This window comes from Vulpes vulpes, chromosome 1 (genome assembly GCF_048418805.1).
Source record: "Vulpes vulpes isolate BD-2025 chromosome 1, VulVul3, whole genome shotgun sequence".
NCBI lineage: Eukaryota > Metazoa > Chordata > Mammalia > Carnivora > Canidae > Vulpes > Vulpes vulpes.
Genome location: NC_132780.1, coordinates 56,851,444 through 56,868,406, shown reverse-complemented (window position 1 = coordinate 56,868,406; position 16,963 = coordinate 56,851,444). Strand labels below are relative to the sequence as shown.

Below are 16,963 nucleotides of genomic sequence, written 5' to 3'. Positions count from 1 at the left end.
TGTGTATCTCCATTTTAAGAGAGAAGATACCTATCATTGGGCCAGCTCTTAATAGTTAGGAAGTCCTGTTCTAGTGTGAGCATGGCTAAAGGACTGATGAGCGTGGTATGTTGAATACCTATAATGGTACAGGCCTGCCTTGATGATATACAAGAGTTGTGAATTAGATATACAACTGTTATTAACTGAGTGTGCAGCATCACTTAATTTAATAACAAATTTTACTTTTGTTATCTAATTGGTAAGCTGAGTGTATATTTATTTCAATTGGTGCTGACCTCAAAGGAGACAATGGTATAGAGAAAAGAACAAATAGAGTGAGTTTTAAATCCTTAATCCATCAATTATTATGTTACTTTGGGCAACATTCTTAACTGGTCTGGGTCTCAGTTCCATCATTGATAAAATGGTGATAGTAATATATTGTGAGGATTAAGTGAGGTAAAATATATACACATGAAATTCTTGGGAAGTTGCCTGACACATGGTAGACATTCAATAGACTGTGTAATGGTTATCATTATTATTTTGTTAGGAACTTAGATGCCTTTTTGATGAAAGATGTTAGATATAGCCAATATTGAATGGTGATGATGAACAGTTTGGCCATGAACTCATTTTCTAGTCCCTTCTTTGGCTAATTTCCAAGATACTCATAATTTGCAACTGTTGGCAAGTTGTGACATCAGGCAAGGAAATTGAGGGTTAAAATTGTAAACATCTAATTCTTTATTTATAATGAAAATAATTGGTACAAGTGTCTGCCAGGTGCTCTAGGTAGCTGCAATATGATTTTATGACAGGGCTTCATAGATACTCCTTTTCTCCTTGCCCTGTCTCAGGTGAGTGAGCTATTTTAGTGATTGAGAATATACGCAGGACAGTATTACACACTCCTTGGCACCTTCTACCTTCAGATGATCCATAGTGTGAGGAAAGGAGTATGGCTCCTTTTGAATTTTATCATTGCAGAATGATAGACACAGGTGCCAGGTGTTGGGAAACTGACTGTCCTGGTCCTGGGAAGAGACTGTGGGGAGAAAAATAGACAATTAGGAGACCAGTAATTGGTCTTTGTAGTCTGTGTAATAATCTCTGCTTCATTCCCATTTTTGTCCACAATCTTTGTAGTCTCCTTTTCCTAAGTTTCCTAGTGTATCCAGTAAAATTCCTGTTTTCTAGTCACATCCTTTTGCTCAGGCTATTAGTGTAACTTGTTTGAGTTTGTTTTGAAAATGGATCTTGTAGGTATGTAGTATTCCATTTTTCCTCCTTTTTTCCTTTTTCAGCAAAACCAAAGCCCAGTCTCTCATTTCTATGCTTTTTGTAAGGCTTTTCTCTTAAATTTCTAATGTTGAGAATCACAAATTAGTTTCTACATTTAGGCAAATATTGTGCCTAATTGTGCCTTATTGTGTCCTTTTGCCTATAAGATACTGCCCTGACCTTAAAGTGGTTGCTATTTAAGTAAAGAGAAATTAGAACACTGAGTTTGGGGTATTGGTACACTTGAGAGTATAATAGGAAATTGGGTGAGTCGCATTACCTGGCCCCTCACCATTTCACCTCTCCTTGATCACCCCTTCTTCCACCAGAAAGCTTCAGGGAAACTCCAACTGAGGTATAACTAAATGCAAAAAAATACTTCAATTTATTTGAGAAAACAATTAGATGCTTAACAGGGATTACCCAGTGACCAGTACAGAGAAGCTAATTTATATACTGACTTTATTTAAAACTTTGAAAGCTTAAAGGGCACAAAGTAAACTCACAGATGCAGTCTAACAGATTATTCATCTCCTTTCAGCAGTGTGCTCTAAATTGGGTCTTCTCAAAACTCACTCTAACCAAATGGATAAGGTTCTGTTTAAGGAAGCACAGGAAAGCTTTTCTCTTCCCCTTGGCAACTAGTTCTTCTAGGTGAGTATCTGCCTTAATTGGCGGAATCGTAGTAATTCCTCGTAATTTGGGTGAAGTGATTTTTGTGAGTATTCCAACTCATCACAACAGAATATCTTTTCCGAAACGTGGACGGTTCCATTTATAGAACAAGACTGATGAGGTTGACCTAGCTTACCTCTCACACAAATGCTTCTTGTAGTTAGTAGGAGGGAACCTAGGTTTTGGTTTCTTCTGTACTTGTTAGTCCTCCATCCTCTTCTTTAGGGACTCCAGTAGTAGTCATCAGTTACAGTATTTTTCACAAGCAAAGTCTATTTATTTAAGTGCATGTTCCCAGACTGTGTTTTTAAATGGCTATGGAAAGAACACCATTAATTTACAGACCTTGACCCTCTGGAGGCACTACCCATCTTAATTTTAGAGATTACCTTTGAAAAGGATATCAGGGAAAAAATATAGTTATTGTCCCATATCTGAGTCTGTGCATAGTTTTAAGAGTATATTTCTGATGTCAGTTTGACAGATCTTTCTACAGTAGAGCTGTTAGGACTAAGAGCATTTTAATTTGGATGATTAAAAAAAAAGGTAAAGTTGAATTAAAAGCACAGTTATTAAAATATTTAACTTTGTGATTCTTTTTCCTTTGAACAGTTTGAAAATACTACCTTTTATTTTAAAGGGTTTTGTTAATTTTTAAATCTTTATTAGTATTTTTCTTCATATGTGAGCTGGGCACAGCCACCAAGTTACTTAGTCCAGTCAGATTGTGTTGGGACATTTGTTCTTACTTCAGTCACAGCACTAAGTAAACAGAAAAGTCATTGTATTAATTATTTTTGTGTATGCTTGCTTGGTAAAGTTATGCAGAAATTCATATTTATAGTTTAAAACAAAAGGCAATTGCTTCATTGGTTACAGGAATAACTATTTCATGTCCTAATAGTTTAATTTTTGTAGGGAGTCATGTCTTAACATATTTAATTATGCCCTCTTTAGTTATTTGAAACTCAGGCTTCAGTGGGAATTGAACCCAATTGTCAGAATTTACTTTTTGCCAACTCTGTGTAGTAGCCTTAAATGCACATTTGTAAGTAAGGAGCAAGATGTTTGTATAGACCTCTCCAAATCAGATGAAAATGTCTAAATATACATTATTTTGATCAAAAAAGGTTTGTTTTCCCTAAGTGGTATGTTTAAAGTAATGATGCTGAGACATATGTTAATTCCCTATATTGTGACCAATGTAGTGAGCACAGCTTAGGGTTTTAAATCTGAAGCCTTCTAAATATGGTCAGGACCAGTGTTCCTCTGTGGTATTCTTCCTACAGCTAGTTTGTAAGACTCTGGATTGGGTTAAGTGGGGGAATAAACAAGAATCTGTGACTTTCTGGTTAACAGACCATAATTGTGTGATTTTCCAGGTGGCCTTCTGATAGCATCTGCTCATTTTGGTGCATACGTATGTGGGACAGACATAGACTACAATACAGTTCATGGCTTAGGTGAGTAGAGGTTCTAGACTGTTATAGTCTTTGTTCTTCTACCAAATGTGCCTTTAAAATAAATAAATGGGTTTACATGGAGTTATGCATCTGTCTTTTATGTTAAGATACAGAGTTGTGATAATGTAGTTTTACTTATTTTTATAAACAGTGATATTTCGTTGGGTATCTGCTTTTTATGAAGCAATCCAGTATGTGCAAAGTGATCTCCTGGGGGGAGCACAAGGATGAATAAGAAAAAGCTCTCCCCACAGGCTTAGTTGAGAGAAATTTTTTAAAAAAATTGGCAGACTCGAAGGTTGTGAACTTTAGGGCTGGGAAAGAAGTAGGAGAGAGACTAGTCATCTTCTAATCAGCATGTCTGTGTTAATAACATGTACTGTTTCTGTTTAAAGATTATCACCATTTTTTTTTTCATAATCCAACGTTGCACGAATACTGGATTAATTTCTAGTCCTTGAGTACCATATCATTTTTAATTTCATAACCAACCAAAATATCTTTGAAGCCGTTAAGGTGACAGTAACTTAGAAAATTCTGCATTAGACTGAGGTTAACTCAAGACACATTTGCTTGCTTTTGAAGCCATTTTGGAAACTATTTTAAAATCTAGACACTTTACTAATGATGTGTGATTTGATGGAATGGAATCAGACTAAAGAAAGTATTCCCATATACCTGAATGGCACTAAAAATGTCAAATTTCATCGATGATTCTGAAACTATTTGTGTTGGTATTCCATTGTTGTAACTAGAATCAGCCTTTCTTTTCATCACCCAGTTATTCTCAAGTTACTATATTGGTGAGAATTTATTTTTTATTTTATTTTTTTTTCCTGAAACAATTTGACATACTGTGTTTGACCTCTCTTTTTTCTTCCTTGACTGTCAGGAATTTAGCAAGATTTATCATAAGAAGAATTGGTTATATTTTACCAAGTTTACCTAAGTGAGCTAACCAGAAAAAGATATTCTTGGCAACATGTTAGAGCAGACAAAGTGCTAAGAAGAATTATTCTGGTTTGCTTTTAGTAGAAGCAGTATGTTTACTTTAAGGAGATTGTCCTACGTAATTTACTAGAATTCTTATTTATGAAAGCTGTGTTATAACCTTTCAGTCTACTTGGATAGAATTCTGATTGAGGTAGAATTTTCTCAGAGCTTATCCAAGATGCTTTTAAATATGCCCTCTGTTTCATATGCTTGTAATCTCTTTCTATGCTCTCAAATATTCTCAAAAGTCTCCTATTTTAAAAGAACGAAACCTTTCCTGTTCGTCGTATAAGGGGGCCCCTCTAGCTGCCACTTTGCTTTCCTCCTCCTCACTGTCCTCTGCCCATTATTTTCTAGCTTCCAGGCCCACAGAAACCTCTTACTAGGGCCACAGATCTATAGCATTTGGCAGTGTTGACCTTTGTACAGCCTCCCTTGGTTTCCTGCACCGTGGCCTCATCGGGTGGTACTTTTACTTCTTTGACTGTTCCATCTCCATCTCCTTAAGGCCCTGTGGGTTTCTTTGACCTGTGATAACATGTTCCTTTTCTCTAGGCTTCTCTCTTTGACCAGTTTTCCTATCAAAGCGCATGTTATGCAGAGTCATATCATTCTTCCCCTTTTGGTTTTTTTAAGTTTTGTTTCTGTTGTGAAGTAGATCAGGATACAGAAGAGTCTATAAAAATAGAATAATTCTAGAAAAAACATGTAAATGCTGCCTAGATTAATAAAAAATGTCATTCATTCTTATGGGTCTAACTTAAATGCCTATACTGATATGTCCTCAGTGTATATATTCTGGCCTCTAACTACCCACTGAATAACTCTTTCTGGATGTTCTATAGGTAGTTCACAAGCACAATTGATACATTTCAAATGGATCTCATTTTTTCCTTTAAGCTTGTTTTTCTCTTGGTTTCTCTGTTCTTTTTTTTTTTTTCCCCTTTCTCTTTGAGAGAGGATCTTGAGCAGGCTCCATGCCCAGTGTGGAGCCCAGTGCTGGGCTCGATCTCATATCCCTGAGATCATGACCTGAGCTGAAATTGAGAGTTGGATATTTGGCCAACTGAGCCACCCAGGCACCCTGTTTCTCCAATCTTAATCAACGGTATCATCATCCACTTGTGTCTCCTAAATGAGAACTTTTGAGCTTCTTCCTTCAACTTCCACTTTAACTTTTTTCATCTGTAATGTCTCCATTTGACTTCCTCTCTCCATGGTCACAGAGCTCCTGCATTTCCCAAGTTAGCTTTCTTTGTTTCTGTTTCACTGATCTGATTCATCCTATTTCTACATGGGGTTGTTTGCTCTCGGAGGAAAGAGACCATGTTCGATACAGCTTTGTATCTTACTTGTATATGCTTTCAATTCAGTAAGTATTAAATGAATGTTTGAAGGCAGTTTTACTTGAAAGATGACAGAACAGGATCAGTTAGTACATTTTACTATTCAAAATATTTTTTTTTTGTAGTAAGTTGAAGTAAAAAATAGCTGTTTAAATAAAGTTAAGATTTTAAGCAAGTTTTATTCGAGTAAATCTAGGTTTAGATGTGTTAACATTACTTTTAGCTAAACGATAAGAAATAAGAATGCTCTATTTGATTAGTAGTTTCTGTATTCCTTTTTCTTTCCCTTTAGGAAAGGCTAGTAGGAAAAACCAGAAATGGAGAGGACCAGATGAAAACATTAGGGCGAATCTTCGTCAATATGGTTTAGAGAAATACTACCTTGATGTCCTGGTTTCAGATGCATCTAAACCTTCCTGGAGGAAGGGCACATATTTTGATGCAATCATCACTGATCGTAAGTTTATTTTTATACAAAAGTAGGAGTAGGATTTGTTTCCTAAAGTCATTTACATTTAAAGTAGAAAATTTATCGACACACAGAAAAATATCAGGTTGTACTAGTATTCTCCCCCCTGACTTCTTCACATAGTGAAAAGGAGAAAAATTGTGAATATAAGGCAGGATACCAATTTAACTCAGTAGTTAAGAGTTTTCTGTTTTGGTTTTTAAAATTACATATATTAACTTGTCTTCTCTTTTTCTCTTCAGTTTCTTTTTTGAAGCATATATTTGTTGCAAATTTTTGACTAATTGGTTATTAGTATGCCAACTGGAGCCAAAATGTTATGTGCAATTAGAGTGTTAAATGTCAAGAGAGTTTTATTTTTAAAAAAATATTTTTTAAAAGACTTGCTTGAGAGAGAGAGAGAGAGAGAGAGAGAGAACATACCTGTCTATGAAAGGCAGGGAGGGGCAGAGGGAGAGGTGGTTTCAGATTGAACAAAAAAATTATCAAGGCATTGCACTGTCATTATGAATCTACTTTATAAATACCGGGTGACTTTTTATTAATAGTCTATTCTCATTCTGCATGTATATTTATATAAAGTATGTATTTTGTTTTGGTCCATTGAGAGTGAGTTGGATGCACTGTGGCCTCTTACCCTCATACTTCAGTGTGTATTTCCTAAGAACAGGGATAGCCAGAGTACAGTTTTCAGTTTCAATAAATCAAGGCAATAGTTTAATTTTAGTTTGTCATCCACTGCTGTCAGTCACCCAGTAACATCCCTTTATTTCTTTGTTTTCTCCCTCTGGGACAGTATCCAGTCTAGTGTGTCAGGAATTGCATTTTGTAATATCTCTTTTAGGCCTCTTTTAGTTTGTCACACTGTCACAGCCTTTGTCTGTCTTTTTATGACATTGACATTTTTGGAGAACACAGTGGCCTGCTGTCCCTCCCAGTGTTTTAAATAGAATGTTCTGTGTTACGCATTCTTGGCTGCAATATTTCATAGGTGGAGATGTGTTCCTCTCCGAGTGTCCCATCTGGAGGCCCATGATGTCTGTCTGTGCCTCACTGGTGATTAGGTGACTTTTGACTCTTCACGTTACTTATGTTTTCTGTCTAGCTCCATATGGTATCAGAGAATCTACAAGAAGAACTGGTTCTCAGAAGGAAATACCAAAGGGGATGGAAAAATGGTAAGTGACAGTTAAATATGATATGTCACTAATTTGAGAAGAAGCATGTTGTTCTTTTTAATTAGCTTAGTTTAGCAGGCTTAAGGTTTTCACTGATTTTGAAATTTGTTTTCTTTTTCTAGTCCAGAAAGCCATGTTCCTGTTTCCCTGAGTTATCATCTGAGCGATATGTTTTTTGACCTGTTAAACTTTGCAGCTGAGACCCTCGTATTAGGTGGAAGACTCGTCTATTGGTTACCAGTGTACACGCCAGAGTATGTAATATTAAGTAATTTTATTTTTAATTTTGCTTGTATATACAACATAATTTTTTCCCTATTTCTCATTGTATTCAGGATAAATACCTTTGTGTTTAATGTTTATAATAGTCTTTGTTTACCTACGTATGCATATAAAATAGGCCCCTTCTTAGTGATTGAATTGCTTTCACCTTTGTATTTACATCAAGAGTTGGCAAACTGTATGTGGTTCATATATGGTTTTCAGCCTGTTTTCGTAAGGTACTTGAGCTAAGATGAGTTTTTACTTTTTTTTTTTTTTTAATTTAAGATTTTGTTTATTGAGAGAGAGAGAAAGTGAGAGCACACAGGGAGAGAGAGAAGCAGACTCTGCTGAGCAGAGAGCCCAATGTGGGGCTGGATCCCGGGAGCCCGAGATCATGAACCTAGCTGAAGGCAGACACTTAACCTTAACCAACTGAGCCACCCAGGTGCCCTGGGTTTTACATTTTTAGAGTTGTTAAAAAGAAAAACAAAAACAAAAACAAAGAAGAACATGTGACAGAAATTTATGTGGCCACTAAGGCTAAAATATTTACTGTGTGGCCCTTTATAGGAAAAATTTACCAGCCTGGGTTGTGTCCCCATTCTTAACTCAGGGCCTGATATATCATTAGCTGTTGGCGACTGTTTTGCCAGGCCACAAACAGGTAATTTCTAACAACTTAGTTGAGTGATCCATCTACTACTAGCTCACATTAATATATATTGGTTGTTATCACCTTATGATATGCAGTACATCTTTTTTAAAAGTTAACATCAAGATAAAAGCTGTGCATATATTAAAGCCTTGATTATGTTCCATATTATTAATTTGGGTTTATTATTTAGTAATTATTAAATACAAGCAGAGCTGTGTACATCAGCAATGAAACGCAAGATGTCTTGAATAAATAGGGTCTTTAGATTTGAAAGACAGTTCAGTGTCAAGCTCAAAATTTGGCTATTTCTTTAACCTGCAAAGAAAGAACTGTTCAGTATTGGTTGGACTGCTCATATGGATTTGGTAGCTGTTAAAAAAAAAAAAAAAAGGTAGCTGTGATACAAACCCCAGGACACCCACCCACCCAAAGAGCCAAAGAATAGTTCCTGTGACATTCCACCTTCCTCTATTTAGCCCCTCTTGGAAATTCACCACCAAGCTTGGGGACTTCACCCCACAAAATTGTAAGTGTTGTTAGGTTTTCGTGTCAGACTTGCTGTAGCGTGGAGAGTTGTGATTGGTGAGCCAGCCATCTGTGGCTTCCAATTACACCGAGACTGTAACAGCATTTTTACTTTCTGTACAACAAAGAAGCTTTGTAAATAAAATCTTAACATTTTGAAAAAAAAAAATCTTTAAAAAATTATTTTAGTTCCTGTGTTTACATAATTATACAGAATGCATTTTAGAAGACTGTTAACTTATCTGTCTTTTCAAAATGGTGGATGGTCCTCAGTTGGAAGCTGTGATGTTTTTTGTTTTATAAACCTTGTGTTGGAAGTTACCATGGCCTAACTTTAGTCACACATTTGTTTATTGGCTGATAAGACTGTACACATTCATGCCCAGATTCCTTAACACTGGCCTTATGTTTGGCTGCCAATGGTAATCTCATTTAATCTTTTCACTTTAGAAATAAGGAAAATTATTTCCAAGGAGTGAGGTGACTTGTCTACAGTTAATAGCAAGCCTTTGGTTTTCTTACTCCTTTGGCTTTGTTCACTTAATTCAACAGTCTATCAGATCTTAGGTGCCTGGTATGTGAGGTGATAGATGGAGTTTTATTAATATTTTCCAAAAAGAGCAGTTTTGTTTCTTTGTATACAAAAGTGGGTCCTGCCTTAGATAAGCTGAATTCCAGCAGCAAACTTTGTTTTTTTTTTAAGATTTATTTCTTAGAGAGAGAGGGAGAGAGAGAGAGAGCATGCAGAGTAAGGGAGAAGCCCAGGGGAGGGGAGAGGGAGAAAGAATCCCAAGCAGATTCCTCACTGAGTTTGGAGCCTGATGCACGGCTGGACTCCATGACCCCAAGATCATTGAACTCAACCAACTGAGCCACCCAAGTGCCTACTGCCTCTTTAAATTAAAGATTTATTTATTTATTTTAGAGAGAGAGAAGCTTACTCTTCTTTTTCAAGTTTCAGGGCTAAATTTTTAAGTTTATTTTCAGATAGGTTCAGACTTAAATAAAAGTTTCAAATGTAGCAGAAAAAAATATTTCATCCAGATTTTCCAACTATTAATGTGTACTTACTGTATCTTCTCCCCCCCCCCCCCATTACATTAATCACATACCCATTATCATTCATCTCTTTTGGAACTATTTGAGAAGTTGCAGATAATGATGCCCCATCACCCCTACATATTTCATTTTATTTCTCAGAAATAAGAACATTGTTGTCAAATAGCAGTCAACCCTCCAAGTTTGGAAATCAGTATTGATAACACTACTGCCCATTTTAGGGACCCTATTCAAATTTTACCAATTGTGGTCCATTGGAGAAAATGTGCTCCATTAAGCTCCATGTCATTCTTCTCCAGTCTGGAATAGGTCCCCATTCTTTTTTATCTTTTGTGTCCTTGACAGTTGTATAGAATCTATGGCTTATATTAAAGGGTGGCCCTCCATCAGGGTCCATCTGAAGTCTTTTCTTCCTTTTTTTTTTTTTTTTTTTTTAAATGAGGGAGGGGGCAAGGAGGGGCAGAGAGAGAAGGAGAAAGACAATTGGTGTTTCTTTTATAATCATATTCATGTAGTGCCCTTGGTAGGAACACCACTAAATTATACTGTGTTTTTTGTGCATTGCTTCATGGGGCACATAGAGTTAACCTCTACTAGCGATCTTAAACTGGATCATCTGGTCATGTGGTTCTCTGTCCGGTTTCTCCACTGTAAGTCATCATTTTCTCCTCTGATTAGTGTTTCATGGGGAAAGTTATCCCAAGATTACATCAATATCTTACTTTTCATCAAATCACTATTCACATTGACAACTCCATTGTTGACAACCACCACAATGGTGCTTTTTTGTTCCATCATTTCTTCTCCATTTTAAGTTGGCATTCTACTGTAAGGAAGAGTTTTCCCTTCTTCTCCTGTTTGTTTACTAATTTATCAATTTATATTGCTATGGAATCATGGATGCTTATATAATTCATTGGGTTATAATTCATTACTGTCACTATTTTGTTAAAATTGTCTCAGATTTGATCAGTGGGAGTCACTTTGAGGTGGTTCCTGTGTTCTTTTGAAATATCCTCATTAGTTTCTGTGTACTTCTTATTTTTTGGCATTTCTGACTGTCCACTATTTTGTAGTTTATTATTTAATTATAATTGAAGTTGAATGTGCTTAAGAATATCTTTTGTAATTCTTTTGTTTTTTCCTTTCTCTTTATACAAAATTAAATTGGAGGTACTTTTAAGTATTTTTAATATTTCTAAAGACCTTACAAAATGGATGCTGGATATTTTTTCAATGACTTCTTGATTTTAATAATTTACAGCAAGGGAAAATTTCAAAATGCATATAATCAGAGGGATATATTTGAAATAGAAAAGGGATACGTATTTTTATCACTTTATTTAAAAAAAAAGATTTATTTTTTTGAGGTGGGGGAGGGGGTAGAGAGAGGGAGGGAGAGAGGGAGGCCAAGCACACACACTGGGAGAGAGAGAGAGAAGCAGACACTCTACTGAGCAGGGAGCCCGATAGGAGTCTTGATCCCGGTACCCTGGGATCATGACATGAGCCAAAGGCAGACAAGCGACTGAGCCACCCAGACACTCCTATCACTTCTATTTTTTTTTTTTTTATCTTAGATGTTTGTCAGGGGAAAGATTTTATCCAGGAATGTGGCTAATGCTCACATGGGAAGACAATGGTATTTACTTCCCTGACTTCATCCCTGGAAAAATTTTTGTCCACATTCTCTAATGTTCATTATTAGACTTCTCTTTTTCCTTCCCTTTATTTTTTTCTTTCTGTTTATACTTTTATTTGCATTTATTCTGTGCAGAATTTACTCCCGGGCCATAAGTTTTTGTTTCTTCAGTTTCTTCTGGGATATCCTTTTCTCCTCTGCACCTCCTCTTCTGGTTTAGAAACAGTCTACTCATTTTCAGTAAGGATCATCTCAGTGTGGCAGGGAGCACTCATGTATTGGTTAATCTGACGATGAGCCCTGTAAGTTCTTTGCTGCATCTTGGGGGCTTTATCCACCTGGATGTGCTTGATGACCAGAAAACCTACATCCAGACCCTTACATTCAGCATACTCCCTGCATTTTTAAGCATGTGCAGTAAAAATTCTGCACTCTTTGGGCCATCAGCTATGTCCAGCCCCACTGTTTGGCCTGGGCACAGCTACCAACTCCACCATTATAGTGACAGAATGGCACACATTGCTTCAGATACTTGGTGGCTTTTTGGATATGCATAGCCTTGATGGCCTGGGCAGTTTCATGTGTGTTCTTAAAGTGGATATGAATATTTGAACCTCTTGATTTGCATAATTTTATAGGGTTTTCTGGGTCGAGTGTATAGCAGCCCTTTTACAGAGATCACCTCAGGTTGCTTATGACTAAGATGATCTTCCTTTTAGCCTGACGTGATCTTACTAATGAATTAATAATTTTATTACTGTTAATTTATTAACGAACTTAGTTTGTCTTGTGTTTTTAGGAAATGAATTATTTTAACTTCTGTATTATATGTCATCCAAAATCTTTGTTCTTTTGAAATAGCACAAATATTATTAAGAATTTAAAACCAAAATCATCTGCAAAAGGTTGAAATAATGTTTTTGCTTCTGAATTAAACAATTTAAAATTAGTTTGATTATGCTGTATTGAAAATAAAGCTTTTTATTGGACTAAAAATAAAGATTTCATTTTAAAATTGTACCTTAGCCCAGCTTAAGTTTAAGACTTTTATGCAAAAAAAAATACTAAAAAACACAAAAAAACAAAAAAAAACTTTTATGCTTTTGGTATAGTGAATATAGGCTCTTAGTCCTACTATCGAATTCGTTATTCAACCGAATTCTGTTATATGATTCAAGTTTAAAAATAACAGGGGCCCCTGGATGTCTCAGTCTGTTAAGCATCTGCCTTCAGCTCAGGTCATGATCCTGGAGTCCCCCATCTAGCCTTGGGTTGGGCTCCCTGCTCAGCAGGGAGTCCTCTTGTCTCTTGCCCTCTCCCCCTCCCCCCAACTCGTGCATGTAAGCACCTGTGTGCGCTCTCTTTCTCTCTCTCAACCATCTCTCAATAAAATCTTTTAAAAAAAGAATTACATATTGTAATCAAGTTTAATATTAATTCTTTAAAACTAGGGCATTTTGAAAAATGTAAGACATAATAAAAATAAAGTGCCACCTAAATGCTTAGTTATTTGTGAAGGATTGTCAGAGCTTCAAATAGAAAAAGGATTTTCTATTTGGCAATTTAAATTGCAGTGAAGAAATTGCTACTCAACAAACTTGCCATATTTTCTCGAGTATAGATTTTCCCCATGTTAGTATATTGGATTTTTTTGCCAGCATCAAAATTTTTTGCTTTGTACACTTTTTATCTTTTCACCTTTGTTTATTCTGTTCCCATTGCTTGATAAAACATTTCTTCATTCCTCAGCTGATAAAATTCTAGTTATCTTTCAAGACCTAACTTAACTGTCACTGCCTCTGTGATACTTTTCCAACCCTTCTCAGCAGAATTACTCTTTCATCTGTGCTCTCTCACAGTAGTTTATTCTTCTCATTCATAGAGAGTGACAGCATAGAATTACTGTAAACTGTTGGTATTTATGGGTTTATTATTCAGTTTCAGCTTCTTGCAAGTGACCCTGAGGATCTGTGTGATACTCATTTGGATGGCATAAATTCAACTCCCATGTGTTTGATGTTACAGGAATTGCTAAGCTACTGAGTGCAGTGAGTGCAGCTGTCTGCTTTACGTGGCCATATAATATTGTTTTCTAATTGGCATTATAAACAGAGAACTCTCTTGAGGTGATTAGAAACTGCATTTCTTTTTTTTGTTTTTTTTTTTTAAGATTTTATTTATTCATGAGAGACACAGGCAGGGGGAGAAGCAGGCTCCACGCAGGGAGTTCGACGTGGGACTCGATCCCAGGTCTCCAGGATCATGCCCTGGGCTAAAGGCGGTGCTAAACTGCTGAGCCACCCAGGCTGCCCAGAAACTGCATTTCTTTGTGAAAGATGTCCTTTAATAGAAAATCTCACTGCTCTGCTTGTGATAGAAATGCTGACAAAGAAGCTTTAATAAAGTATGTCCCAGGGGGCACCTGGATGGCTCCAGTGGTTGAGCATCTGCCTTTGGCTCAGGTCATGATCCCAGGATCCTGGGATCGAGTCCCGCCCACATCAGGCCTCTCTCAGGGAGCCTGCTTCTCCCTCTGCTTATGTCTCTGCCTCTCTCTATGTGTCTCTCATGAATAAATAAATAAAATCTTAAAAAGAAACATGTCCCAGTATAGGATTTGGGGGATACATTTTTTCCAGTTTTATCAGGAAATAATTGACATACATCACTGTATAAATTTAAGGCCTATATAGCATGATAGTTTGATTTACATTGGGAATAAACTTTAGTAAAATGAATTTTGGAGTGGCTCAGAGCAGTGAACATGTTTTTCATCTCTTAATTAGGAACCAAGAAAAAGTGATCCCTCGAACTGTTTTTAGTGAGTGCTCTAATCAGGCAAAAATGTCTTTCTCAAATGGGAGGTGAAATTCTAATGACATTTGGAAATAGCTTGAGGTGTAAGATTCATAGGAAAATAAGTGTCAAAATTGATTCATGGAAAAACTAGGGGCCTATGTGCACAGTTTTACTTTTAAAAAATATAATATAATCGTATATCATGAAAGTCACCCTTGTTACATCCACAAAGTTGTGCAACCATCACCACTTTCTAATTCTGGAACATTTTTGTCACCCCAAAAGAAACCCCATACACATAAGCAATCACTACCACTTCTGCCCCTGGCAGCCACTTATCTGTCTCTCTGGACTTGCCTATTGTGGCTGATTCAGGTTTTAAATAGATGTTTGGATTGTAGGGCTATAGTAATAAAAATGAAATGAAGATAGCATACCTTACTATCATAATGGCTCAGGCATAGTACAGGTTTATGGTTCCTACTTAACAGTTTGCACAGTTCATTGCAGTATGTTGGGTATGAAATATGTTAGGATAATATAGAGTAAAGAATTTTTTGTTACCTGATATTTTTAAATTCTTAGTATGGTAAGAATTATGCTAAATTGATTGGTTTTAGTATAATAGGGTAGTGGTTATAAACAAGCTTGTTGATGATAATGATGACCCAAATGATGTTCTTTCATTCTTTTTTTTTTCTTTCATTCTTAAACTCAAAGATCAAGCTGAAAAGATAATCTAAGACACCATTGTTTTTCTGCTTTTAAGCAAAATGCCTGGTGACTCAGTTTCAACAGCTTAGCATCATTTGTGTCATCAGTATCAATTAAACTTACATTGGTTTTGTACTTTTAGATTTGATTTTAAATTTGTTTTGGTTTTATAGTTATAAGGGATATAAGCGTATGGACTTTATATCACACTTAAGCTTTCTATATCTTTAAGTCACTTTTAATAAGAGTACTTTAAGTCAACTCTGCCAGGAAAGAAGATTTTTTTTTCCCTCTAGAAAAGGGAACATAACTGAGTTTGACTACTGCTGTTTCAGACATCTGTAAACCCTGCTTTTTCTAGCTTAAGGTCAAGGCTATATCTTCTCCTATTAATCATGGTGTAGAATGTATTGCTTCATGTGAAGACTCCAGATTTGATGTCAACTAATGTTATGAGAAATACATTTCTGGCTATCAAGGGAACATTAGAAAAATGTTAGATCAGACAAAAACTGAACTGGTCATTACTTACTGGAAAGCCCTAAGGAAGGATGCAGAGAATGACTTCAAGAGAATTCTTTCCACTGATAATACAGTGAAGTGCATTATGAATGCTGCTTGATAAATGGGTGATGAAGGTTTCAAGCATGTGGTTGAGGTAATGAGGGAGAGCTCACTGAAGGTCAGAGGGGCTAGAGAAGTCAGTCAAAGAGCGGTAGTGAAGACAATGTTGATGCATTGGAACGGGCTAGCTGAGACTGGTGGTCCTTTATAGGATGCTAATTGGCACCTTTTCCATTTTGGACCAGAGCTTTAAAATTTCCCATACAATAAATGTTTGCAGAGACTACGTAGAAAGGTATCAAGATTTCCAAAGGAAAAGATAAAAAATGGCAATTTACAATGTCCTTAATGGTACCCATACCTAGGGAGCCCCTGTCCACTGCTGTTCATCAGCATTCTGCTCCATAGTTGTTTCCTCCTCATCTGTCACCTGTTTCTTCTGCCAGGAATGATGCCAACAACCTGTTCTGAACTATGGCAGTCTGACTGTCCTGCTTTCCAGGTGTCCTCCTCTCCATTCACGTAGCACATGAGTTGCATAGCAGCAGTCACCACTGTTCATTATCGTGGATTTGATTTTATTTCATGGTTAAGGTGACCATGTAGTGTTTATTTTATTGGTAGCCTATTTGAATAATCTTATACATAACTTTGATCCTGTATTTACAAAGTTAATAGCGGTTTCAAGGTGCCATTAAAATTTTGCAGGGACACTTCATTTTATAGGGAAAGTATATGCCGATTGGACATTATTCTTTGGGAATTAATAAAAGTCTCCAAATGAATCAGTCCCTCATGAATGTCAAGGAGTTGTGGAATATATTTCTGTCCTATATGCTCTTGTGAAATCCTTTAGCGTGGACATTGTCTTGTATTTTTGTGATTTAAATGCTTGGTATTCTTCCGTAGAGCATACTTGCATTTTCTCTCATACTCATTCTACAGGGAAAATGATTTAAACTACTTTTTTCAGGGGATCCCTGGGTGGCTCAGCGGTTCGGTGCCTGCCTTTGGCCCGGGGCGTGATCCTGGAGACCCAGGATTGAGTCCTGCATTGGGCTCCCGGCATGGAGCCTGCTTCTCCCTCTGCCTGTGTCTCTGTCTCTGTCTCTCTCTCTCTCTGTCTATCATGAATAAATAAATAAAATCTTTAAAAAAAATAAACTACTTTTTTCAGATGTGGTAATGTTAAAATACGTTGCTTTTTAAAAATACAGATTATTCATAGGTTAAAGGGACAGTCTATGTGAAATAAAATGGGGGGACGTCCATACGGCATTGGATAACCCTGTGACGATCCTGTGTGGGGTGTGCATGTGAGTGCTCCTAAAAGTCAGCTGTTCTTTCTTCA

The 16,963-nt window shown here is 36.5% G+C and overlaps 1 protein-coding gene across 5 annotated transcripts in view; it reads left to right on the top strand.

Moving 5' to 3' along the window:
• TRMT11 (tRNA methyltransferase 11 homolog) overlaps nt 1–16,963 on the top strand; it is a 54,657-nt gene that overhangs the window by 18,348 nt on the left and 19,346 nt on the right. For all 5 annotated transcript variants that reach the window (XM_072764928.1, XM_026013367.2, XM_072764903.1 and 2 more), the window contains 4 exons: nt 3,324–3,404; nt 6,036–6,200; nt 7,318–7,390; nt 7,513–7,644. In XM_072764928.1, the coding sequence (XP_072621029.1) occupies nt 3,324–3,404; nt 6,036–6,200; nt 7,318–7,390; nt 7,513–7,644 (451 nt within the window). The remainder of the gene's footprint in view (nt 1–3,323; nt 3,405–6,035; nt 6,201–7,317; nt 7,391–7,512; nt 7,645–16,963) is intronic.